Genomic DNA, 20544 nt, shown 5'->3' on the forward strand with positions numbered 1-20544 from the left:
ATAGTCAAGACGAAGTACATGATAGGAAGAGGATCAAGAGAGGACAATGTAAGCCACCTATCACGAGTTTGTATCGGTAGTGACGAAATCGACGTGGTTGAAGAATTTGTGTACTTGGGCTCACTAGTGACCTTCAATAGCGATACCAGCAGAAAAAATCGGAGACGCATCATGGCAGGAAATCGTACGTACTTTGGACTCTGCAAAACGCCGGATAGAGTTCGCCGCCGTACCAAACTGAGTATCTACAAAACGCTTATTGGACCGGTAGTTCTCTACGGACACGAGACCTGGACAATTCTCGTGGATGATCAACGCACACTTGGAGTTTTCGAGAGAAAAGTGTTGCATACTAGCTGTGGCGGGTTCAGATAGAAGATCGTACATGGAGGTGGCGAATGATCCACGAGTTGCAACAGCTGTTGGGTGAACCACCCATCGTTCACGATGCGAAATTTGGATGACTGTGGTGGGATGGGCACGTAGCCAGAATGTCGAACAATAATCCCGTGAAAATGGTTCTCGACAACGATCCAACGGGCACAAGAAGGCGAAGTGCGCAGCGAGCAATTTGGGTCGATCAGGTGTAAGACGATTTGTGGACCCTCCGCAGACTGCGGGGCTGGCGACGTGCGGCCAAGGACCGAGTTGAATGGAGAAGACTATTATTTACTGCACAGGCCACTCCCGCCTTAGTCTGAGAAATAAATAAATAAAGATATTCGATTTGATTTGTTATCAATTAAATCTACTAAACAAAAGTTTGGGAAAACCCCAGCCAAATGAAAATTACAATCAATATCGTCTGAGAATGATTCAACACTACCCAAGTAGCACACGCAACATCTTCCTAAAAGCACCTTGTTTCTATTCAGTTTCATTAAAGGCATTGGAAAAACATCAAAGCACGAAAAAGTTGCATCAAGATGTCAAAAACGTTCGAATTGTGATCAATGTTTCATTAAAATTGCAATGCAGTACGTGTTTGACATTTGGAAACAAACAAACAAAGAATACTGCACCTTATGTTACAAATACGAAACAAAATCATCAAGTTGCATATTTTTTGCCATGTAACTTCAATGCGTCTTTGAAAATTTAATTGTTTGTTTAAATTAAGTTGCAGACAAGTTGAATGTGTCTTCATGTTTAATTTAGCATCGTTCAACGATTTGACAACTCACATTTTTTTCCTGTGATGATGCAATCAGGTAACATGAAACTCGAGTACAAAACTTCATAATCGAATGGTTTTTATTGTGAATCAACATGCAGTCCCTTCGAAGTGTTGAATGGTGCTGTGGTAGAGTGAAGGACTATCAATCACAAAATCCATAAATCGAATCCAGTTTTATATTTTTATTTTATTTTTTTTTCCGCTGAAGTATTTTGCAACATTATTGAAATTTTACTGCAATCGAAGATGTTTCCGTAGGCTCCACCTCTTGCGCTTTTTAAATTGCAAGAGAGTTATATTTGATGGCACATACGCAAAGATTGTTGCTTTCCGAATAGTTGCAACACAGCGAAATGTTCAGTAGTGTAACAAATTGTGCTGCTTGGGTACACTGCTCTGAACTTTTAGATTGAAGATTCCAAACACTTGACGTTATGTCCTTTTGATCTTTTGTTCCACAGCCCTTCAGGCACTGTACTGGATGTTGAGGGCAGGATGCAATATGTTTTGATTTACTAATCGCTATGCATATTATGTACCATACAATATTTTGAAATAAAAAAATACACAATTATCAAAACACAAACCTTGGTATAGAGATCACCACGTCACTATCCAAGCCGTTCCTGGGTGGACGTTAGGCAAAATAACAGCAATTTAAAAATGAATCTCACATATGGTCCTCTGCTAATCTTCAGTTTCTATTCATTTCACACTTGCCACTCGTTTGCGGTGTCAATCAAACCTGTATCTTCATTACTTTCATCTACTCCCTTTCGTTTTGAGTGGTATAATTATCACCGAAAAAAGTCAATAAATCAATTTCGATTTTTTAAATTGAAGGAGAAGGTACTTCTTTAAATCTTTACTGTTATTTCTACTGATTTCTAAGAAAATCGTTCGATCAAAATTTTCATCCCTCGTTCATCCTCACTTACTTCATAGCCAAAATCGATAGGATGCAATCCTCTCTTACGACCCCCTCCAAAGAAGCTTTCAATAAAAAGTTCAATTTCTATATGGCACACAAACTCTGCTCAAACGTAGCGAAATCCACCACCCACTCCATCGTGCACTTTCTTCCAATGACAAACTGTCCAAGCGATTTGAGAAGCCACCTTCGAACCGAACGAACCAGCAATGTACTTTTACGAAGTTGAGCATCATTAAATTTTGAATGTTTATTTCACAGCCACACACAGTGCCAGTGCCTCATCGTACCACAGCGTCGGAACATACCGGGTATGATACGGATGCTAGCTAACAACGGTGTCATGGCCATACAGCGGGAACAGTGGTGTTGTATCTATTGGAGGTTGACGTAAAAGGGGCCACGCAGCTAAATTCTCCATAAAACCACTGACAGTTCTAAAATTTACGAATCAATGAATACTTCTTGCTTTTACTTCAATCATCAAAGTATTAGGACTACGCTTCAGAGCCTATATGGCGCCTCTGAAAAAGATCTATGAAATAGAAAATATGTATGACTTTTCTTATTATGCACTGACCTGACACCGCCCATGCACAAACAAACTGAACCGGGCCGATTACTATAACTTATTTCTCTGTTGGATTAGGGAGGCATTACGGTGCATAAGAACCCACCAAGCGAAGTGATTTTCCCATCTATATCCGCGTTCTTGTATTACACATTCGACTTTGGAGGGATTCCGGAACGATACCAACCGGCGTCATCGTCCTCGTTCTTCTCGCCAGCAGCAACAGCAAGCAGCGGTTCGTCACGTCTGGCAGGATTTGCCTAATGCTGACTTCGTCGATTGCGGATTTGCTCGGTGCAAAGAGCACCTTCTTGCGGAACGAACGATGAAGGAAGGAAGCTCAATTTCATAAAATAAATGTTTATGGTGAGCTCTTTTCTGCTTTTACTTCTCTTCAAGGGGTATGGCTTTGAAGGTGCGACTAAGGAGATTATACCAAACGCGCGAGAAAAAAAAAGTGTTTTCGTGCATACCTCAAGGTCGGCGAAACTTTTCGTTGGACGTGCGATTTTGGGTGACAGTTCAACGTACTTTCCGAAGGGTTGCGCGCACGAAATTTATATTTTTCTGGTACGCATGGTGGGAGCTTGAAACTTTCACGTGCCACGGATTATTTCCGGTTGAGCTTTAAACTTAAACCATTTTTTCACCAGATGGATGAAGGGGAAACCCCAAAGCAGCGAAGCAAAATTGATCAACATTCTCCATCGATGCCAACCAACTGCTACAAATTTACTTCCCAATGAACCGATACCAATTTGTAGCTCCTGGAATGTTTCCAACAGACTCGCTTAGGTATGGAGCGGCGCGTGTGACCGATCGGTGCTGCTGGTTAATGGTCCCACTAAAGTGGTTTGAGAAACAAAACATGGGAGGAGGAAAAAAAAACGTTCAGCCCATATATTGTTGAACCGAGAAAAGCCAAATGCTCGAAAGAATGGTGGGGACCAATTTATTTCAATGGAAGCGTGACGCTGCAACCGGGGTGGAAAAGTAACCACAGTTGAGTTAGGGTGGTGAATTAGTTCTGGTAGGCGATGGGGTAAATAATATAAGCGGTCGTTTACGATTCGATTAGGTTGAAAGCATTGCATTTCTTTTGGTACGACGAAACATAATTACCAACATGGAACGGATTCTACAAACCGTGCTCTTACTTATAGGATTGACAATGTTGGCAATGGCTGATGTTAATACTTCGTACTTTATAAAAAAAAAATCATAGGGTTGCAAAGCAATGAAAAGGTAGCAAAGCAATGAAATGGAATTAGATCTGTTTCTTATTTTTGTGATTTTTTTCAGCAGTGAGCATGCATGTTACCAAAAAGAAGCGACGAATTTGGTGCTTTATTTTTTTGTTTTGCGATGAGATAAATATATGTTCAGTGAGATGGGAAACGGAACAGTTCCTCTATTTGTTTAAGATGTTAAGAGATTGTGACAATTTTAATAAGGAATCATATATTTTTGAGCCTTAGTTTTGTACTAAAGCTGTTTGCGAATTTGGAAAGAGTAGTTTGGATTGGATCTAGTGAAGATCGCAAAATATTTCGTCTGGGATTTTCGAGTGCTTGTCCAATAGTAAATATTCACGTAAAATAAAAGTTATTAAACAGTTTAGGACATTAACAGCATCAGTTATATTTAACCAAAGCGGCAAACTTGTCATAAATAAGTTACTCACACCTATAGATGACTATTTTCAGTCTTAAAAGCCGTTGATATAACCAATGTACGATAGTTTACGTTATTTTCTGTTTAATTCGTTTGATTTTTTAGAGCTAACTACAGTGAATATAGGGTAAATCACTACTTGGGCCTATGGACCCGGTTCCCGGCTCAATGCACAGAAAACTAATGATTTATACTGTTTGAAAGCCGTAGGTTCATGATTGATAATTTTTAAAAAGTCTCCCATTTATTTTTCACAATACTCAATATTTTTCAACAAGTTGTTCTACTCCTAATTGATCCAATTGTAGAAAATAAAAATGTAGATTTCAAAATTTCGCTCTCCGATGCCATACCACTGAGCCGAAGTGATTCTTTCCACTTTTACAAAACGGTATCATCAAATAAACACCTACCTGAAAATCGTCACAGTGCTCGATACAACCATTGCTTGAAGCTGTTAATCACCACACCATAATTCTAAGCACACGCGCTTCAATTCTTCCTAATGTTATGTTTCACTAGAACTTATTTAAACACATTAGAATACATTTTAAAATGTATCCTCAAACCGAACAAAAAATCACCTCGGCCCAAGAACTTCTTGTCGCACCGTGCTGCCAAAACGTCAGGAGTATGAAAATGATCCTTCATTGTTAATACGAAAACTGTCTAATACGTTGACGCTACCATGTTCTTTATAATTCTCTCGATTTCAAAAGGTGAAAAAAATATTGTTTTTTAGTATTTGGAAGAAATTTGGATGAGTAAATATATCTTCTCATCCAAATAAAAATGATTATGAATAATACCATCTGGCATCTTGTTGTCGCGGAACGTGCATATTTTTGTTTACGTCGCATTTTCTACCGTCCCGAGAGAGAAAGAGAGTAATAAGTTGAGAGATTGAGCGAAATTTTGCTTAGGCCGGGAACTGGTTTGGAAGTGGGCCGGAAATTAAATCGCTATGACTGAAATGATTGCTGCACCTCGTTAATTAAAATCGAATAAAAGCTTTTTTGAGCGATATTTAGCACGGATAGCTATTTTTTAATCAGAAGTGAACCTCAATGCAGTATTACACAGCCCACAAAATTCAGGAAAAGTTGCTTCCTGTCATAAATATCAATTAAATAATGCAGTCGTATGCAAGTTAGGCCGGGAATGGGGTAAGAAACCCTAAATGTAGGAAAATATAGTGATACTTGTCGGTTTTTGTACATATATGTTTATTTGGCTTTCAATACAATACCTACCTGGATACCTGGTTGGCTACAGCGTCAATACACCTATGCCTGGCGTATTGTAGAGCTCCATAATCGTCGGTCTTGAGCGATGTTCCTCCAATTTTTCCGAACGTTTAGAGTCCCCAAGTCCGATTCAACCGCGTGCAGCCAGCGCGTTCGTGGTCTTCCACGAAGTCGCCGGCCTCTATCCGGCTCTCTGTTGAATATTGTTTTCGCTATTATTTCTTCCAACATTAACACAAAGTTATCAGCCCACTGAAGTTTTCCGTATTTTAAAATATTCACAATTTTTTTTGTACACACAATTTTTTAGTTTCCCTCCGATTATTGTACGCAGCACTTTTCGCTCGAAAACCCAGTAAGATCTCCGACCCACCACTGTTAACATCCATGTTTCATGTCCGTAAAGGGCCACTGGTAGAATCAGAGTTTTATACAGAGCAAATATCTTTTCCGTTTGCATGTTGCGGAACCTAAGATGGCCCTATTCGCAGCAGAAATACGTCTTTTCACTTCATGGGAAACGTCATTGTCACATGTCACGAGCATTCCAAGGTAAAAAAATTCTTCAACAATTTCAAGCACATCCCCATCACTACCTAGCCACCAACACCACTAGGACTTCCTCTATCTCTAACCGCAACCATGTACTTTGTTAAATCCGATCCAAATCCGATCCAAATCCAATCCAAATCCAATCCAAATCCAATCCAAATCCAATCCAAATCCAACCCAAATCCAATCCAAATCCAATCCAAATCCAATCCAAATCCAATCCAAATCCAATCCAAATCCAATCCAAATCCAATCCAAATCCAATCCAAATCCAATCCAAATCCAATCCAATCCAATCCAAATCTAATCCAAATCCAATCAAATCCAAATCCAATCCAATCCAAATCCAATCCAAATCAATCCAAATCAATCCAAATCCAATCCAAATCAATCCAAACCAATCAAACCAATCCAAACCAATCCAAATCCAATCCAAATCCAATCCAAATCAATCAAACCAATCCAAACCAATCCAAATTCAATCCAAATCAATCCAAATCAATCCAAACCAATCCAAACCAATCCAAATCAATCCAAATCCAATCCAAATCAATCCAAATCAATCCAAACCAATCCAAACCAATCCAAATCAATCAAATCAATCCAAACCAATCCAAACCAATCCAAACCAATCCAAACCAATCCAAATCAATCCAAACCAATCCAAATCAATCCAAATCCAATCAAACCAATCCAAACCAATCCAAATCCAATCCAAATCCAAATCCAATCCAAATCCAATCCAAACCAATCCAAATCCAATCCAAATTTAATCCAATCCTAATCCAATCCAATCCAAATCCAATCCAAATCCAATCCAAATCCAATCCAAATCCAATCCAAATCCAATCCAAATCCAATCCAAATCCAATCCAAATCCAATCCAAATGCAATCCAATCCAAATAGAATAAAAAAATGATGAGATTTTGACAAACACAATGATATGGGCATGGGGTATGAAGTTATTTATTATGACGGATAATTCTGGGCGCAGTTTAACCATCACTAGATAGTGGTCAGAGTCGATGTTAGCTCCACGATATGTCCTGACGTCGATAATGTCGAAGAAGTGCCGTCCATCAATCAGAACGTGGGTTTCAGTATATTTGGTTTTAAAAATAAAACCTAACAATAATAAAACCAAACCTGCTAAAGCATTCAGAGTGTTAAATTCGCCTGTCTCTTTGCGCGCAAGTGCTGGTAGGTGTATTACTCTGGCTCTGGCCAGCACAGTTTTCTATTGTCAAGCTGTTGTTCATATCTTTATTTTTGTTATTGCCTTTTACATTTCTCCCAAACCTATAGTACTTTTTAAATGCTTCAGTGAACAAACGATGTCGTTACCTCCCACTACTGGCCGACGACGACAACATTGCGTTTGATACTGCTGCCAGTGAACCGCTTGAAGTCGTTGGACGGAGATAATACCCGAGGGCTCCTTTTCAAGGGCAAGAAGAGCAATTCTGGTTGGCTGCAGACTGAACAATACAGCAGAATCCACCATCCGAGAATTGTATTGCTCTTCACTATGCAGAAGCTGTACTCCCGGTCCTCGTAGCATAACAACGGGCAACGAACAACATTACCCACTTCATCGTTCTTTCTTTGGGTTTTTACCGCAATAAAGGCGCCAGAAAGCAGAGCAGACTCGACCGGTTCCGATTGTTCCCTTGTCTGCCATAGAAATAAACACCAAAAACAAGAGGGGTTCGTCGTCATTCGGCTGTCAGTCCATCGTCGTTCCGGCCGGTGTTGTTTGACTGCCGGTCTTAGGATGGGAAGATACTCTTTGAAATTCTCACCCCAGCATGTCCCAGGCGTGTTATAGCGAGGCTAGGTGTGAGGGTGCTCCCTTGAGGATGCATACCGAGCGTTTTGAAGTACAACAAAAAGAGCCTGCCATTATCTAATATCAATAAACAAGAATTAAAAGGTTAAATACCACCAAAGCGTAACAGAAATGGCATCCTCTGGCTGTCGATGAGAGGGTCGCTGTGGCGAAGGTGCGGTGGCTCTGACTACGATGTTCGTGTTTTTCTGGTGGATCCAATGGGGCCCTTCATCCTGTCCTTTTGTGAAATGAAGTGCAGGGGATTGGAACCCCCAAACAGAAATACGAAGGTCGTAAAAGTGGCGCTCATTACAGAGATTAAGTCCTCGTTCTGGCGTTCTACATGGGTTGCGACGGATGTGAATGGCTCGGTATAGTCACAGTCAGTGCTCACCAGTACAATGTGGTTTAAGTTTTCAAGTGTCTGCGTGTGGAGCAAGAAAAGTCGATGGGTTAGTTGGTTGGCAGTTAGATCAAAGCAAAAGTGGTTCAGATATTGCTGCTGGATTATTTGACTTCGAATCGATTGTTGGATGGGCTGTGGTAAAAGTTTAGTTAGTATTAGATGTTTTAGTACAATATCCTGTTCTTGACAGTAGAATAGAGACTTGAACGAGATTTTTAAATTTTAGTTTTTTCTAAAAAAACCTTTTTATTCAGATACTGAAATGTTCGCATAGTAGGGTATCTATTCCATTATTTAATATGCTCCTACATAAAAAAAATCGCAAAACAGGAAATCTATGTTTAATTTGTATCGTGTTTTCTTGTTATCCGGCGTACTCACTGCTAAAAAAAATCACAAAAATGAGAAATAAAACAGTTTGCGCACTAATTCTTTGTATTTGAATGGTATTGATTTATGTACATGGTATGAATTCAAGGAGCGGAAACCCTATATACATTTTTCAATGATATTCTACATAATTTTATGATATGCTCGAAGGAATGTATAATTCGCTAATTTTGTATACCCCATTTGACAGACGCGAAGTCTCAAGAATAAACGAGCGTAGTGAAGTACCCTAGCTCGTTTATTCTGTATGATTTTTTACGATTATCAGCCGTAACAAATTCTGTCACTGGATCATATTCACAATATCTGAAACATGACAACAAAATCCCCGAGCAGTTTAACAACATCCAATTTAATAGTGCTCTCATCTTCCGTGCCGGAGCAATATGACGATGATAGCTCAAACATTGGTATTGAATCGATCCATAAATTCAAAACAGACATGGCAAAGTCTGTACGACACCGGATCCGGAAACCGAGCTCGCAATGGTCGGGTTGTTGTGTAAGTGGAACAATGAAGAGCGCCGACAACAGAAAACGGACCGAAGCCGTAACATTTTATACGGTTGTGTCATTTTTGTCAGTACTAAGTTATTGTGATGGCAGAGCATATTGCTGCTCGTCGCTTTCCTTCCAGCCGGCACCGCACATGGTAGCAAGCAACAACTGCCGAACAGCTTTCAGTCGTCCGGTTATCATCTCGTTGTAACACATCTTTCAACACTTTTCCGACTGTGTGTGGTGGTGGGAGTAGTGAAGCGTGTAGGCTTTCTTGTCGGATGCTGGCTGAATGCTGATGGGGAAGAGAGAGTGATGTTGCCTGGAGCAGGACGAACAACGACCACTTTCATGAGGGTTTCCGGCCAATAAACAATCTTGAAACGATACGCTCTGTAAGTGACAACTTTTAGCACCTTCCTGAAAACCGGGTGAGTGGTGCTTGTTTGGAGTGTTGAACAGAGCGGAACGAAGTTTGGTTGTAAGTGTTGTAATGTAGTTGCTGAGAAGTGATTTAAATATGATGTCCACTACTTTCTTGATTGTTCAACCCCCCAGACAACCACAAGTCGCAAAAGGTGGCATGAATAACTTCGTATAAAATAACATTTTACATCACTATCGTATAGCTGTACGGTACAAGTGTAATTTTCATCGCAAAAAACGTTATTTTCCGATCTTAATATGATGATCATTGAGAAGTCATATAATCATCCGAACAAACTCGTATTTTGTATGACTTAACTCGTAAAAGTTCCACAAAGTGACGATTAAGTATAAACTCGAATTACAACCCGTATAACATCTATATTTACTCAATTAAAGTCGCAAAGTGTGATTGAATGTTATAATTTCTATGATATAAGTTGTAATAACAATACACTCCTATTTGAAGTTGGATTTTGCAAAATTTAAATACTTTTATAAAAAACTAGCTTTATGTACCCGGCCTTGCTCGGAATTGCCAGTTTGGTTCGCGGTTTTTTTCACAATCGGAAAATGATTAAACCAATTGGTCAACAGGGTTATTGTGTTTTCTTATTGATGCTTATTCCGGGCAAACGTCTATTTCTCAAGAAGGAAAAATATCCATCGATGCATTATTCCGGGCAAACGCCAATTTTAAAAGAAGGGACCACACCCACCATTGCATTATTCCAGGCAAATGCCTACTTTTAAAGAAACAATCAAATCCCCCATACAGAGGGAAACAAATTATTAATTGCTTTTCACTGGGCAAACCATGATTTCGATGAAGGGTAACAATTATCATTGCTTTATACCCAGCAAATGCATGCTTTCTATGAAAGATTTTTCTGATGCTGTTCATAATTATCCGAAATGCACTTCATGTCGAATGACCTTAGGCCAAATGGTGTTATGTTAATGGCCTGATTCATTCAAAGATATGGGCAATTTGTTTTCGGAGCATTGTAGAATGTCAAAGAACCTCGAATTAACTAAATAAGAGGGATTTTAAATTAAGTGGTTTGCTAAACAATACCTAACCCCAATAACCTCCCGCATTGCAAAAGTCCCTCCCAGACTCTCTATAATATAGTTTCTATCGGGTAGAGAATACGTGTTTACAAATTTGGTTTGAATTTACTCATGCAATAAAAAGGTATACTAAACTGTTCGTGTAATAAATACACCCTCTCTCTCATTCAGCATTCAGCCTCCCAGTCTGATATATTCTTCCTTAGACAGAGAATATGGGTTCCATATTTGGTAAACATCGGTAAATGGGTTCAGAAGTTTCACTGAGATCAATAATTAAACAATACCCCTCTCTCACACCCTCCCCTTTTTAAAATGACCTACCCACATCCACTAAAATCGTTTCCTTAGGAAAGACAATATTTAATACAAAGTTGGTTCAAATCGGTCATGGGGTTCAAGACTTACATTGAGTTGATAGATTGCTGAACAATACCCCTTCCACCCTAAATTTGTTTGAAATCAGCCAAGGGGTTCAGAAGTTACACTGAGTTGATCGATACCTTAACAATACCCCTCCCCCATACCTTCACTCTTTTCCAAAGAGCATCCCTAACCCTCTATCGTCGTCTCTTTATGATAAAGAATATGTGTTCCAAATTTGGTTCAAATTTTTTTTTCTTTATTAAAGTGTCAAAGGGTTCAGATGTTACACTGAGTTGATAGAAAACTAAGCAATACCCCACCCCACACACCCTTCCTCTTTTCCAAAGAGCATCCCTAACCCCCTATCTTCGTCTCCTTAAGATAAAGAATGTGTGTTCCAAATTTGGTTGAAATCGGTCAATGGGTTTAGAAGTTAAACTGAGTTGATCGATAACTAAGAAATACCCCTCCCCCTTTTCCAAAGAGCATCCCTAATCCCCCTATCTTCGTCTCCTTGAGATAAAGAATGTGTGTTCCAAATTTGGTTGAAATCTGCCAAGGGGTTCAGAAGTTAAACTGAGTTGATCGATAACTAAGAAATACCCCTCCCCCTTTTCCAAAGAGCATCCCTAATCCCCCTATCGTCGTTTCCTTAAGATAAAGAATGTGTGTTCCAAATTTGGTTGAAATCGGTCAATGGGTTCAGAAGTTAAACTGAGTTGATCGATAACTAAGAAATACCCCTCCCCCTTTTCCAAAGAGCATCCCTAACCCCCTATCTTCGTCTCCTTAAGATAGAGAATTTGTGTTCCAAATTTGGTTGAAATCTGCCAAGGGGTTCAGAAGTTTAACTGAGTTGATCGATAACTAAGCAATACCCCTCCCCCTACACCCTCCCCCTTTAAAAATAATCATTCGTCTCCTCAAGATAAAAAATTTGTGTTCCAAATTTGGTTGAAATCGGCCAAGGGGTTCAGAAGTTAAACTGAGTTGATCGATAACTAAGAAATACCCCTCCCCCCACACCCTCCCCTTTTTCCAAAGAGTATCCCTAATCCCCCTATGGTTGTTTCCTTAAGATAAAGAATGTGTGTTCCAAATTAGGTTGAAATCGGTCAATGGGTTCAGAAGTTATGCTGGAACATACATACAAACATACAAACATTGAGTTTTATATATATAGATAGATAGATTGGAAAAATCTTCGCACATCTAAAAAAAACTTTTACTTGTAAGAGCAAAATAATTTAAAAAATGCGCGAATATTTGAATAAGAAGCGACTAATAACAGCCCGGAAAAGCGGAACCTATAGCAGATTACTTCAACGATATAGACGAAAGTGGAACAGTTCGCGTAACGAAGTTAAAGGTGGAAACCCAGAAAATGTTGTGCAACAGAGTAAAGAAGCTCCCCAGTTCGATAACATACCCGAAAATGAAATATCCGGAATTTGCGATGAATTTCCAACCATTTGTGATGACTTCTCAGTAATTTACAAAGAAAGTTCATCGGAAAACATCCGTAAGAATATTTTAATCAAATGTGCCTCATTAGATAGTAATACAGTTATTTTCAGCTGGTAAAATTGATCTTGCCGCAGCTATTCGGAACTGGTCTACGGAGTTCCATATTACTCAGGCAGCAGTTAAGTCCTTAGTATCTATCCTCAACACTCACTTGGATTTAAAACTGTCAAGAGATGCCCGCACTACACTATGGGGGATCCCCATACAAGCGAGCGGTCAAAAATAAAATTGGACTTTTAAAGTGATTTTCCACTTAGTTTTAGCTGTGTATGGTCGAAATAGCATGAATATACAATTTCCATCCCCCCCCCCCTTTGGGGATCGTCTATGAATTACGTAATTATTTTTTTCATAGGTTCGATTAACGTGACAAAGCAAACCTATTTGGGAAGTTGAAATTTCGTGCGTTTTCTTAAGGAGAAGGAAGGGGGCTGTACAAAAACTAAGTTCAGCAATTTATGGACATTATGGCGGCGATCATGTTAAATGACATTAATTTCATGACATTCCGTGATATTTTTTGTTCTCACTCTCATGCCTCACAATTTGTATTTAGAACAATTTGTTTGATAATGTACTAGTATGTTAAGGATCATAATGCATTAAATGTTAGTTAATTAATCAGAATTGAAATTAACTTTTGAGAAGGTGTATTAGCAAATTAGAAATCGCAATCGCTTGACGTTTTTACGTGTACAAGTTATTCAAAAAATGAGATTAATATATTCTCAAAAAATGTGGACATTCATTGTGGAATGTAAGAATGCTCCATTCTTCGAAAAGCAAAATTCTTTTAATTTAAATAACAACACTATATGAATTACTTTTGATTTGTTTTCATGATTTCTACAAGTTATATACAGCATCATTCTTTTCTGTGTCAAGGTTTAAGTCTTCAATGATATTTTCTTCAATTCCATCAACGATGGAAGATGAGATAAATTCATCTAAAGTATTAGAAGATAAAGAACTTTTGAAAATCTTCAAATATTACAAAATTACGCATGGCATAAGAATAACTAAGTGAAAATTTTTTCCAACGTCTCCTCGTTATCCAAATCGAGCTTAAAATGGATCTGATTCATGTAAGGCACGAAGGAAAATGTCAACATTTGCCTCTCTTGATCATTTTCTTGCATTATGAGTTCTAAATTTCTTCAACTGTTTATATTGACTTTCCGCTGGTTGTTCAGCCAGTGAACCTCAAAGTGTAGATGAGTGAATAAATATTTCCCTACCATTAGCCAGACATTCATGAACACTAGCAGGAATTTCATACGCTCCGTTCTAACTAAGATATTGTTCGTCTTTACTTTTGCAATAAACATGTCGGGAATTATTGATTCCAGGAGATTTATAAATATTTACATATTATGAAATCTCATATTTAGTTCTCCATCAGTAGCTAATGAATAGCTCAGAAAATTAGGTTTAGAGAATGACTCAAACCACTCAAGCCCCAAACGCATTTTCAGCGGAATGGCGAAGGAAACAGTAAAATTTGACAGGAAATATATGAGCGAACTGTTAAATCCTTCCGTTACCGTTGTGCTGCATTGCATTGGGGGTTTTATTCATTTACTCCTTTGAAAAGTTAATTAAATGAGCTCAAATGGTTATAAATAAAGTCGAAGTTATTACCAATAAATGTATTTTGACCATACCCTTTGAGCGCATAGTTCAGTCTGACCCATTTTCAATAGGAAACGATGGGACTAGATTTCCCGTCGAATGAAACTTGTTGCGAGAAAATCGGACACAAATAAGTGTCTAAATGGCGATTGCGTTCTTTTGCGCACATACATACAGACGCGCATGCACACACATACAGACATCACCTCAATTCTTCGCGCTGAGTTAGTTGATATATACCACTAGGGGTCTCCGGGCCTTCTATCAAACATTCGTTTTGGAATGAGCATTAACCTTGGAGTACGAGAGAGGCAAAACACGGTAAAAACAAATGAAAAAAAAATCAGAGTGACTTAACTCTGTTAATTGCAAATACTGGCAAGAAATTCTTTCAGGACATTTTAGTCGAAGCTTTGTCCTTGATGTGTATCATAAAAGAACCCGGGGATTCCTGAGGAAAAAGTTCTTCACTATCAAAGTTGAAAATAGCGTCGTTTTGGAAAAAATATTGCTTCCGCATTTTTCAATTTTTTCACAGTGTAACCATTAGTTTTTGCACACCATTTAAAAGCTTATACAATAACCTTTGTAATGATGTATTAACATTGAAGAAAAAACATTTAAAAAATATTTCAATAAATAGTTGAAAATAAAATATTTTTTCAGAAAATTTGCTAACTTTTTTACCCATTTCTGACTTTGCCACCTTATATCTTTGGAACTAGTGCACCTAGAGACTTCAAATTCAGAATTTCTCTTAATTAGAGTATTGACAATGGAGAGAAAATATTTTAAAATAATTCGGAAGACATGACATTTTCGATTAATGACCGCCCGAAATCCTATAGTGCACTATTATGAGGACTCCTAGGAGCATTAAAATCGTAGATATGTCGGAAAGTGGACGGTATTGGCACCAAGGAATTGAGAACTGCTTGCGAAATGCACTAATTCAACTTGACCGGCCATTGTCAATATCATTGGATATCAACACTGATGGATTGCCAGTTCATAAAAGCAGTACTAAGAATTTTTGGCCTATTCTTTGCAAGGTTTTTGAGTTCCCGGAAATTCCTCCCATGGCAGCAGGAATTTTTTATGGAACAAGTAAACCAAAAAGTGCTACTGAATTCCTCAGTCCGTTCATTGATGAACTGCTACCTATACTGGAGAAAGGATTAAAGATAAATGGTCATCAGGTTGACGTCAGAATCCGCTGTTTAATTTGTGATTCTCCAGCACGGTCATTTATCAAGGGCGTTATTAACTTCAACGGAAAACATGGTTGTCTAAAATGCACAACTAAGGGTAAATACTGCCACACCGCGAGTACCATGGTCTACCCGCAAATCGACGCACCAGTACGAACCAATGAGAAGTTTCGAAATCAGGAATATCCTGAACACCAACGCAGTGACACGCCATTGATTCGTTTGCCGATTGATATGATTGAAGATATCATAGTGTCCGATGCTCTACACCTACTAGAATTGGGCGTTATGCGAAGATTACTGAATGGATGGCGTACAGGATCAATGACAAAACGTGCAAAGTGGAGTACTGCAGAGAAGGACGAGATATCGAGATTTCTTGTAGGAATACGGTTCCCAAAAGAAATCCACCGTAGAATGCGTTCGTTAGAATTTGTATCCCTATGGAAAGGTTTAGAGTACCGTAACTTTCTAAATTACGTGGGATTAGTCTTACTAAAAGACTATTTGCCAGAAAAATTCTATCTACATTTTCTCACATTGTTTTGTGCTGTCAGAATTTGCTCGTCAAACACATACAAACGTTTGTTGCCGGTTGCCAAAGATTTATTCAAGGATTTCGTTGAGGATTATAAAAATATGTACGGCATAGAATAAATTACAAGTAATGTTCATAACTTGATTCATATAGTTGATGAAGTTGAAAAGTTTGGACCTCTATCAACATTGTCGGCATACCCGTTTGAAAATTATCTTCATTCTATAAAGAAAATGATTCATACAGGGTTGCTGCCTCTAAATCAACTTGCAAACCGATTAACAGAACTCTGTAATAGTGATACCCCGATAAATATCAATAACGCTTATCAGGAAAAAGTTAGATCCGTTCACTCAGTAGAGAAAAAAGAATCGAAAATAATCGTTACCCTGACAGATTTTATTTTGAGCACAAACTTTGAGGATAAATGGGCTCTCACTAATGATTTTTCAATAGTTTGCTTTGAGAATGCGGTGAACGAAGAATCTAATTGGAAGTTAGAATGTCGAGTAGTACTGAACAAGTATGACTTTTTTGTAAAGCCGTTTAAGTCTTCGTTCATTCATATCTATGCTATGACTAATGAAAAACCTAATTTTGTGAAACGAAAATCGATTGAAATCGATAGCATACTTTGCAAATTAGTTGCCATTCGTCTTAAAAAATGAGATTGTTTTTATTTCTTTTAATTCGCACTTTTTGATCAAAAACACGTTTCTGAATAGTACGCCAAATGTATTGTTAAATGTTCATTCATTTATTCTCGAATTCATTCAATTTGATTAGAAAATATATAGTCAATATTACAAACTATAAAAAATAGCGAATCACACTATTCCATGTCAGAATGTAACAAAACTTCAACATGAGGGGCCATGTCTGGTCCGTAATCTGTATCGTCTTCAGTTTCACCTTGGTTAGAGTCTGTAGTAATATTATCCATCGGTTCATCATCATCATCGCCAACGCTATTATCTACTGAAACACCATCCGCCACGTTACTCACGCCGCTCACATTGCTTTTCTTTCCTCTTGTACGACATGTGGGCTTCCGTAGTTTCTTACTAGTAGACCTTGCTTTAGAGTACCGAAAAAGTCGATTCTTGCAGAAGGATTCTAGCTTGATGCTGGTGTACGTTGGATCTCCAGTGCTTACTATTTCAAGTAGCAATTGTAATACATTTGCAAACTCACGGAACCCACGTTTGGATTTGTTTCCTCTGTTGATACCGGTCCAGGTAAAATTGTTCCAGAATGCTCGGGTGAACAAGCAGTCTACAATTAAGTAACATGCTGAATCCCCTCGTTCATAGTAAGCAGCCGGTGGAATGATCTTTGTGAAATACGTGACCTGAAACATGAATCGAATATAAATATAAATTTGTATCAAATAAAACACACAAGGAGACGAAATATAATTCTACAGATTTCCAACACCTCGTATAAGAAAAAAATATTAAATAATACTTAATCACATCAAAGAACTTACGTAATCCTCGGATAATTGTTTGTTGCACAACTTCTTGTTGAAATCAATTAAGTCGTTCTCGTCGTTTATTAATACGTGTTCCGCTACCGATCCGCCTTCTTGCAATTTGGAGGGCTCTTTTTTATCTATATCAAGCATTGTTGCCAAACGTGGAAAGCTGTTTTCCAAACAGTCCAAACAGTCTTCTACAACCTGTTTAACTTTCTTATATATTTTTTTCATATGGAAAACATGTGAAAGGCATCAGTACCGATAGGTGGATTAATCAGGCATTTTCTCATTTATATGAGTCCAATCACCACTGGAATCACCATGATAACAAAGAAGGAACATATTAAGATTCACAGCTATCGAAATAAACCCTGGAAGGAAGAAAAAAATTGCGTAATTAGAACATTATCCACTTCCCCCGCAGTGTTTGATACCTGGGGTAAGTGTAAAATCTTTGAATTATTTGCTTTCTTGGTACAAACCACTACCAATTGAATGGGATTAGTTTAATTGTATTGTAATGGTCACCTGTGATATAAATTCACTTGAAAAAAGAACAATTGGTGCAAATAAGAATTAATTTTATGAATGCAAATATCAATTTTTCGCGAAATCTAAAATTACAGTTCAAGCGTTAACCGTGTTAGGGTATGTGTTATACAAATTTCAACATAGTATTAGTGTGAGCATCAAAGTATAACATTGCATGATGCTATGATGTGGTGAAAACTGTGAAGTTGTACAATTTCAATTTTTCGAGTCGATTTTTACACTTACCCCCTTTTTCCACTTCCCCCAGTGTACCTTATGTATATATAGAAAAATATTGTTATAAGCATTATGTTGATTCATTTTTGGAAAACTATCTGCATATATGCTTAAAATCGTAAGAAGTACCTGCTGGAAGAATGCTGTCCTTCTGGTTTCGCTTACTTTGCGAATCAAGTGGCAAAACCAAATTAGGTAAATTCGAAGAATGACCAATATCCAGCATAACTCCAGAAGTGGGTTTCTGGACAGTTTGTACTAGTGAACTTTGTGCTCCCGTTTGATTTCCGACGATGTGTAATGACGCAGTTGAATTGAATGGAGTCTGTATCATTTTTCGAGCTCCTACGGATTTTATTGGCTGGTAGCAAGGCTTGGAATCCTTCATTGTTTCTGCGGTCATTTCAAAAATCTGGCTCTGCTGTGATCGTTCTTGGACATAACTTGTTGTCGCTCCGGTATCGACAAATCGTTTCTCCGGCGGTGAATTAAGCAACAAACAAAGGTCGGCTCCTTGATCTCCACGGTCTTGTGACTGAAGAGGCTCATTTGTGTTCAAGTGCATCGGAACATCCAACGAAGAAATGTCTACAAATTGGAAATATAGAATGGGTGTTCAAAGAACTAATAATATCTAACTTACCCTGAATGATCTTATTGTAGTCTTTAGAACGCACTTCTGTAATCTTGATTTTGCGGTGTTTTAATAGTTGCCGTTTTGTTTCTATATCGGAAACATCTTGTTTGAGAAGGTCGTCAGCAGCAGCTTCTGCGGCCTGAAGGGTTTTGTACTTCCGACTCGTTATGACCTGAGACGAGACCTGCAAAGACGGCTTTCTTTTTCCTTGTTTTGACACTTGTTCTTCTTTTCATCACAGTTGATCATCAATTCTCAACTGTTTCCTTGAGTGTTTCACCTAAATCCCGGGTAGAATCTTCTGAGCACAATAAACGTGTTTGCAATTTACGAATTTGTAAACTTATTTTTATAAAGATTTTCCTATCGGAAATAAAACATGTATTTATAACTGTTCAATAATAATCTGTCTGGCTATTGTAGAATACTTTTTAAAGTGAAAAAGTACTCGTAAAATAAAATCATTCGGAATACTTTTCGAGGGATACCAATACTTTCACACAAAAAGGTGCTGGTTGCATCTGACAATTCGTGACAGCGCTTGCTGGTTGCAGATGAAGTTACATTTTTTCCTCTTTGCAAGTCCCGTCCCAGGTTATGACCGGAATTTTCTTCGTAGCCCCGTGAAATTCTGTCCCGTCCTTCCGCAGTTTGTCCAGCTTTTCATTAGATGGAATCTTTGGCCACATCAAAAGACCGTCACGTACCCAAGAAACCGGAACTGGAAGCACACGTAGCTGTTGCTTCTCGAAAAATTGTGCCACTGTAAACATCTGTAAATATGTGGAATAAAGTCCAAGTTACAGAACAGAGAATTTATGAACTTACCTTAAAAGAGATTAAATTAGAAATCGAAATTGTTTGCACTATTTGATGGAAGAAACTAAGTTACTTTTTATTTGAAATCATGAACGCCCGTGACAGTTCGATGCGAATATAAACAATGAATTTCCCTGTACAAGTAAACGAATTATGTCGCACAGTGAGAATCAACATGGCCACACTACTGCGACTAATGATGGTTATTTATGCGATGAATGTAGAATGTCATTGCTAAAAATTATCATATCTTGCAACTAGAGGATATAGAGGAGAGGAAACGATGCCGCTTCATAACCCAGAAGTTCGGGATTCGAAACTGGATGGATGACTTTCAACACAAATGCAATCATGGAATAAATGTTAACTCATAAATGAGGAAAGCAGTTGACAATGAATTTACAAAAATAGACTATTTTAAATACGGATTAGAACAGACTTTTTATTCATATCTATCATTTTTTTCATATTTATAATAACTCGCTTAAATATACGTTTTGCATCGTAAAAATGTAGTTTTAAAGTCGCATTTGACGACAAATTCACCCGTAAAGTGCTTCTCGAAAGTAAACAAAGTTTTCACAAAATAAGTCGCATAAATCTACTTTCTATATCGTTTAATGGATTTCATTTTGGAAAATGTACGTAAATCGCCTCCAGTTTTACACGCATAGGTCATGTTTGCAGCATCTTAAGCGATTTAAATTGCACGCATGAATGTAGATATAATTTAAACACAATTTACGATATTTAATTATCTTAAGATTATAATTAAGATAATTAAGATT

General features: G+C 38.0%; 2 protein-coding genes across 2 annotated transcripts in view; one reads left to right on the forward strand and one right to left on the reverse strand.

The window, feature by feature from the left end:
- LOC134216685 (protein amalgam) overlaps window positions 1–20544 on the forward strand; it is a 446954-nt gene that overhangs the window by 16059 nt on the left and 410351 nt on the right. The window lies entirely within an intron of this gene.
- On the reverse strand, window positions 16885–19871 carry LOC134216221 (uncharacterized). The gene is made up of 6 exons (XM_062695167.1): window positions 19766–19871; window positions 19540–19710; window positions 18944–19109; window positions 18430–18888; window positions 17542–17726; window positions 16885–17403 (listed from the first exon to the last, which is right to left on the reverse strand). Exons 2-6 carry the CDS (start codon window positions 19708–19710, stop codon window positions 16885–16887), a joined length of 1500 nt encoding a protein of 499 aa, XP_062551151.1. The 5' UTR covers window positions 19766–19871.

The sequence above is a fragment of the Armigeres subalbatus genome, chromosome 2 (assembly GCF_024139115.2).
Source record: "Armigeres subalbatus isolate Guangzhou_Male chromosome 2, GZ_Asu_2, whole genome shotgun sequence".
NCBI classification, from domain to species: domain Eukaryota; kingdom Metazoa; phylum Arthropoda; class Insecta; order Diptera; family Culicidae; genus Armigeres; species Armigeres subalbatus.

What these genes read in the sequence shown, in the direction of transcription:
- LOC134216221 (XM_062695167.1), bottom strand. Translation starts at nt 19,710, where the DNA reads ATGTTTACAGTGGCACAATTTTTCGAGAAGCAACAGCTACGTGTGCTT. An exon ending in CTACAATAAGATCATTCAGG is followed by an intron (nt 18,889 to 18,943) that starts GTAAGTTAGATA and finishes TCCAATTTGTAG; the next exon opens with ACATTTCTTCGTTGGATGTT. An exon ending in AACAATTATCCGAGGATTAC is followed by an intron (nt 17,404 to 17,541) that starts GTAAGTTCTTTG and finishes TTCATGTTTCAG; the next exon opens with GTCACGTATTTCACAAAGAT.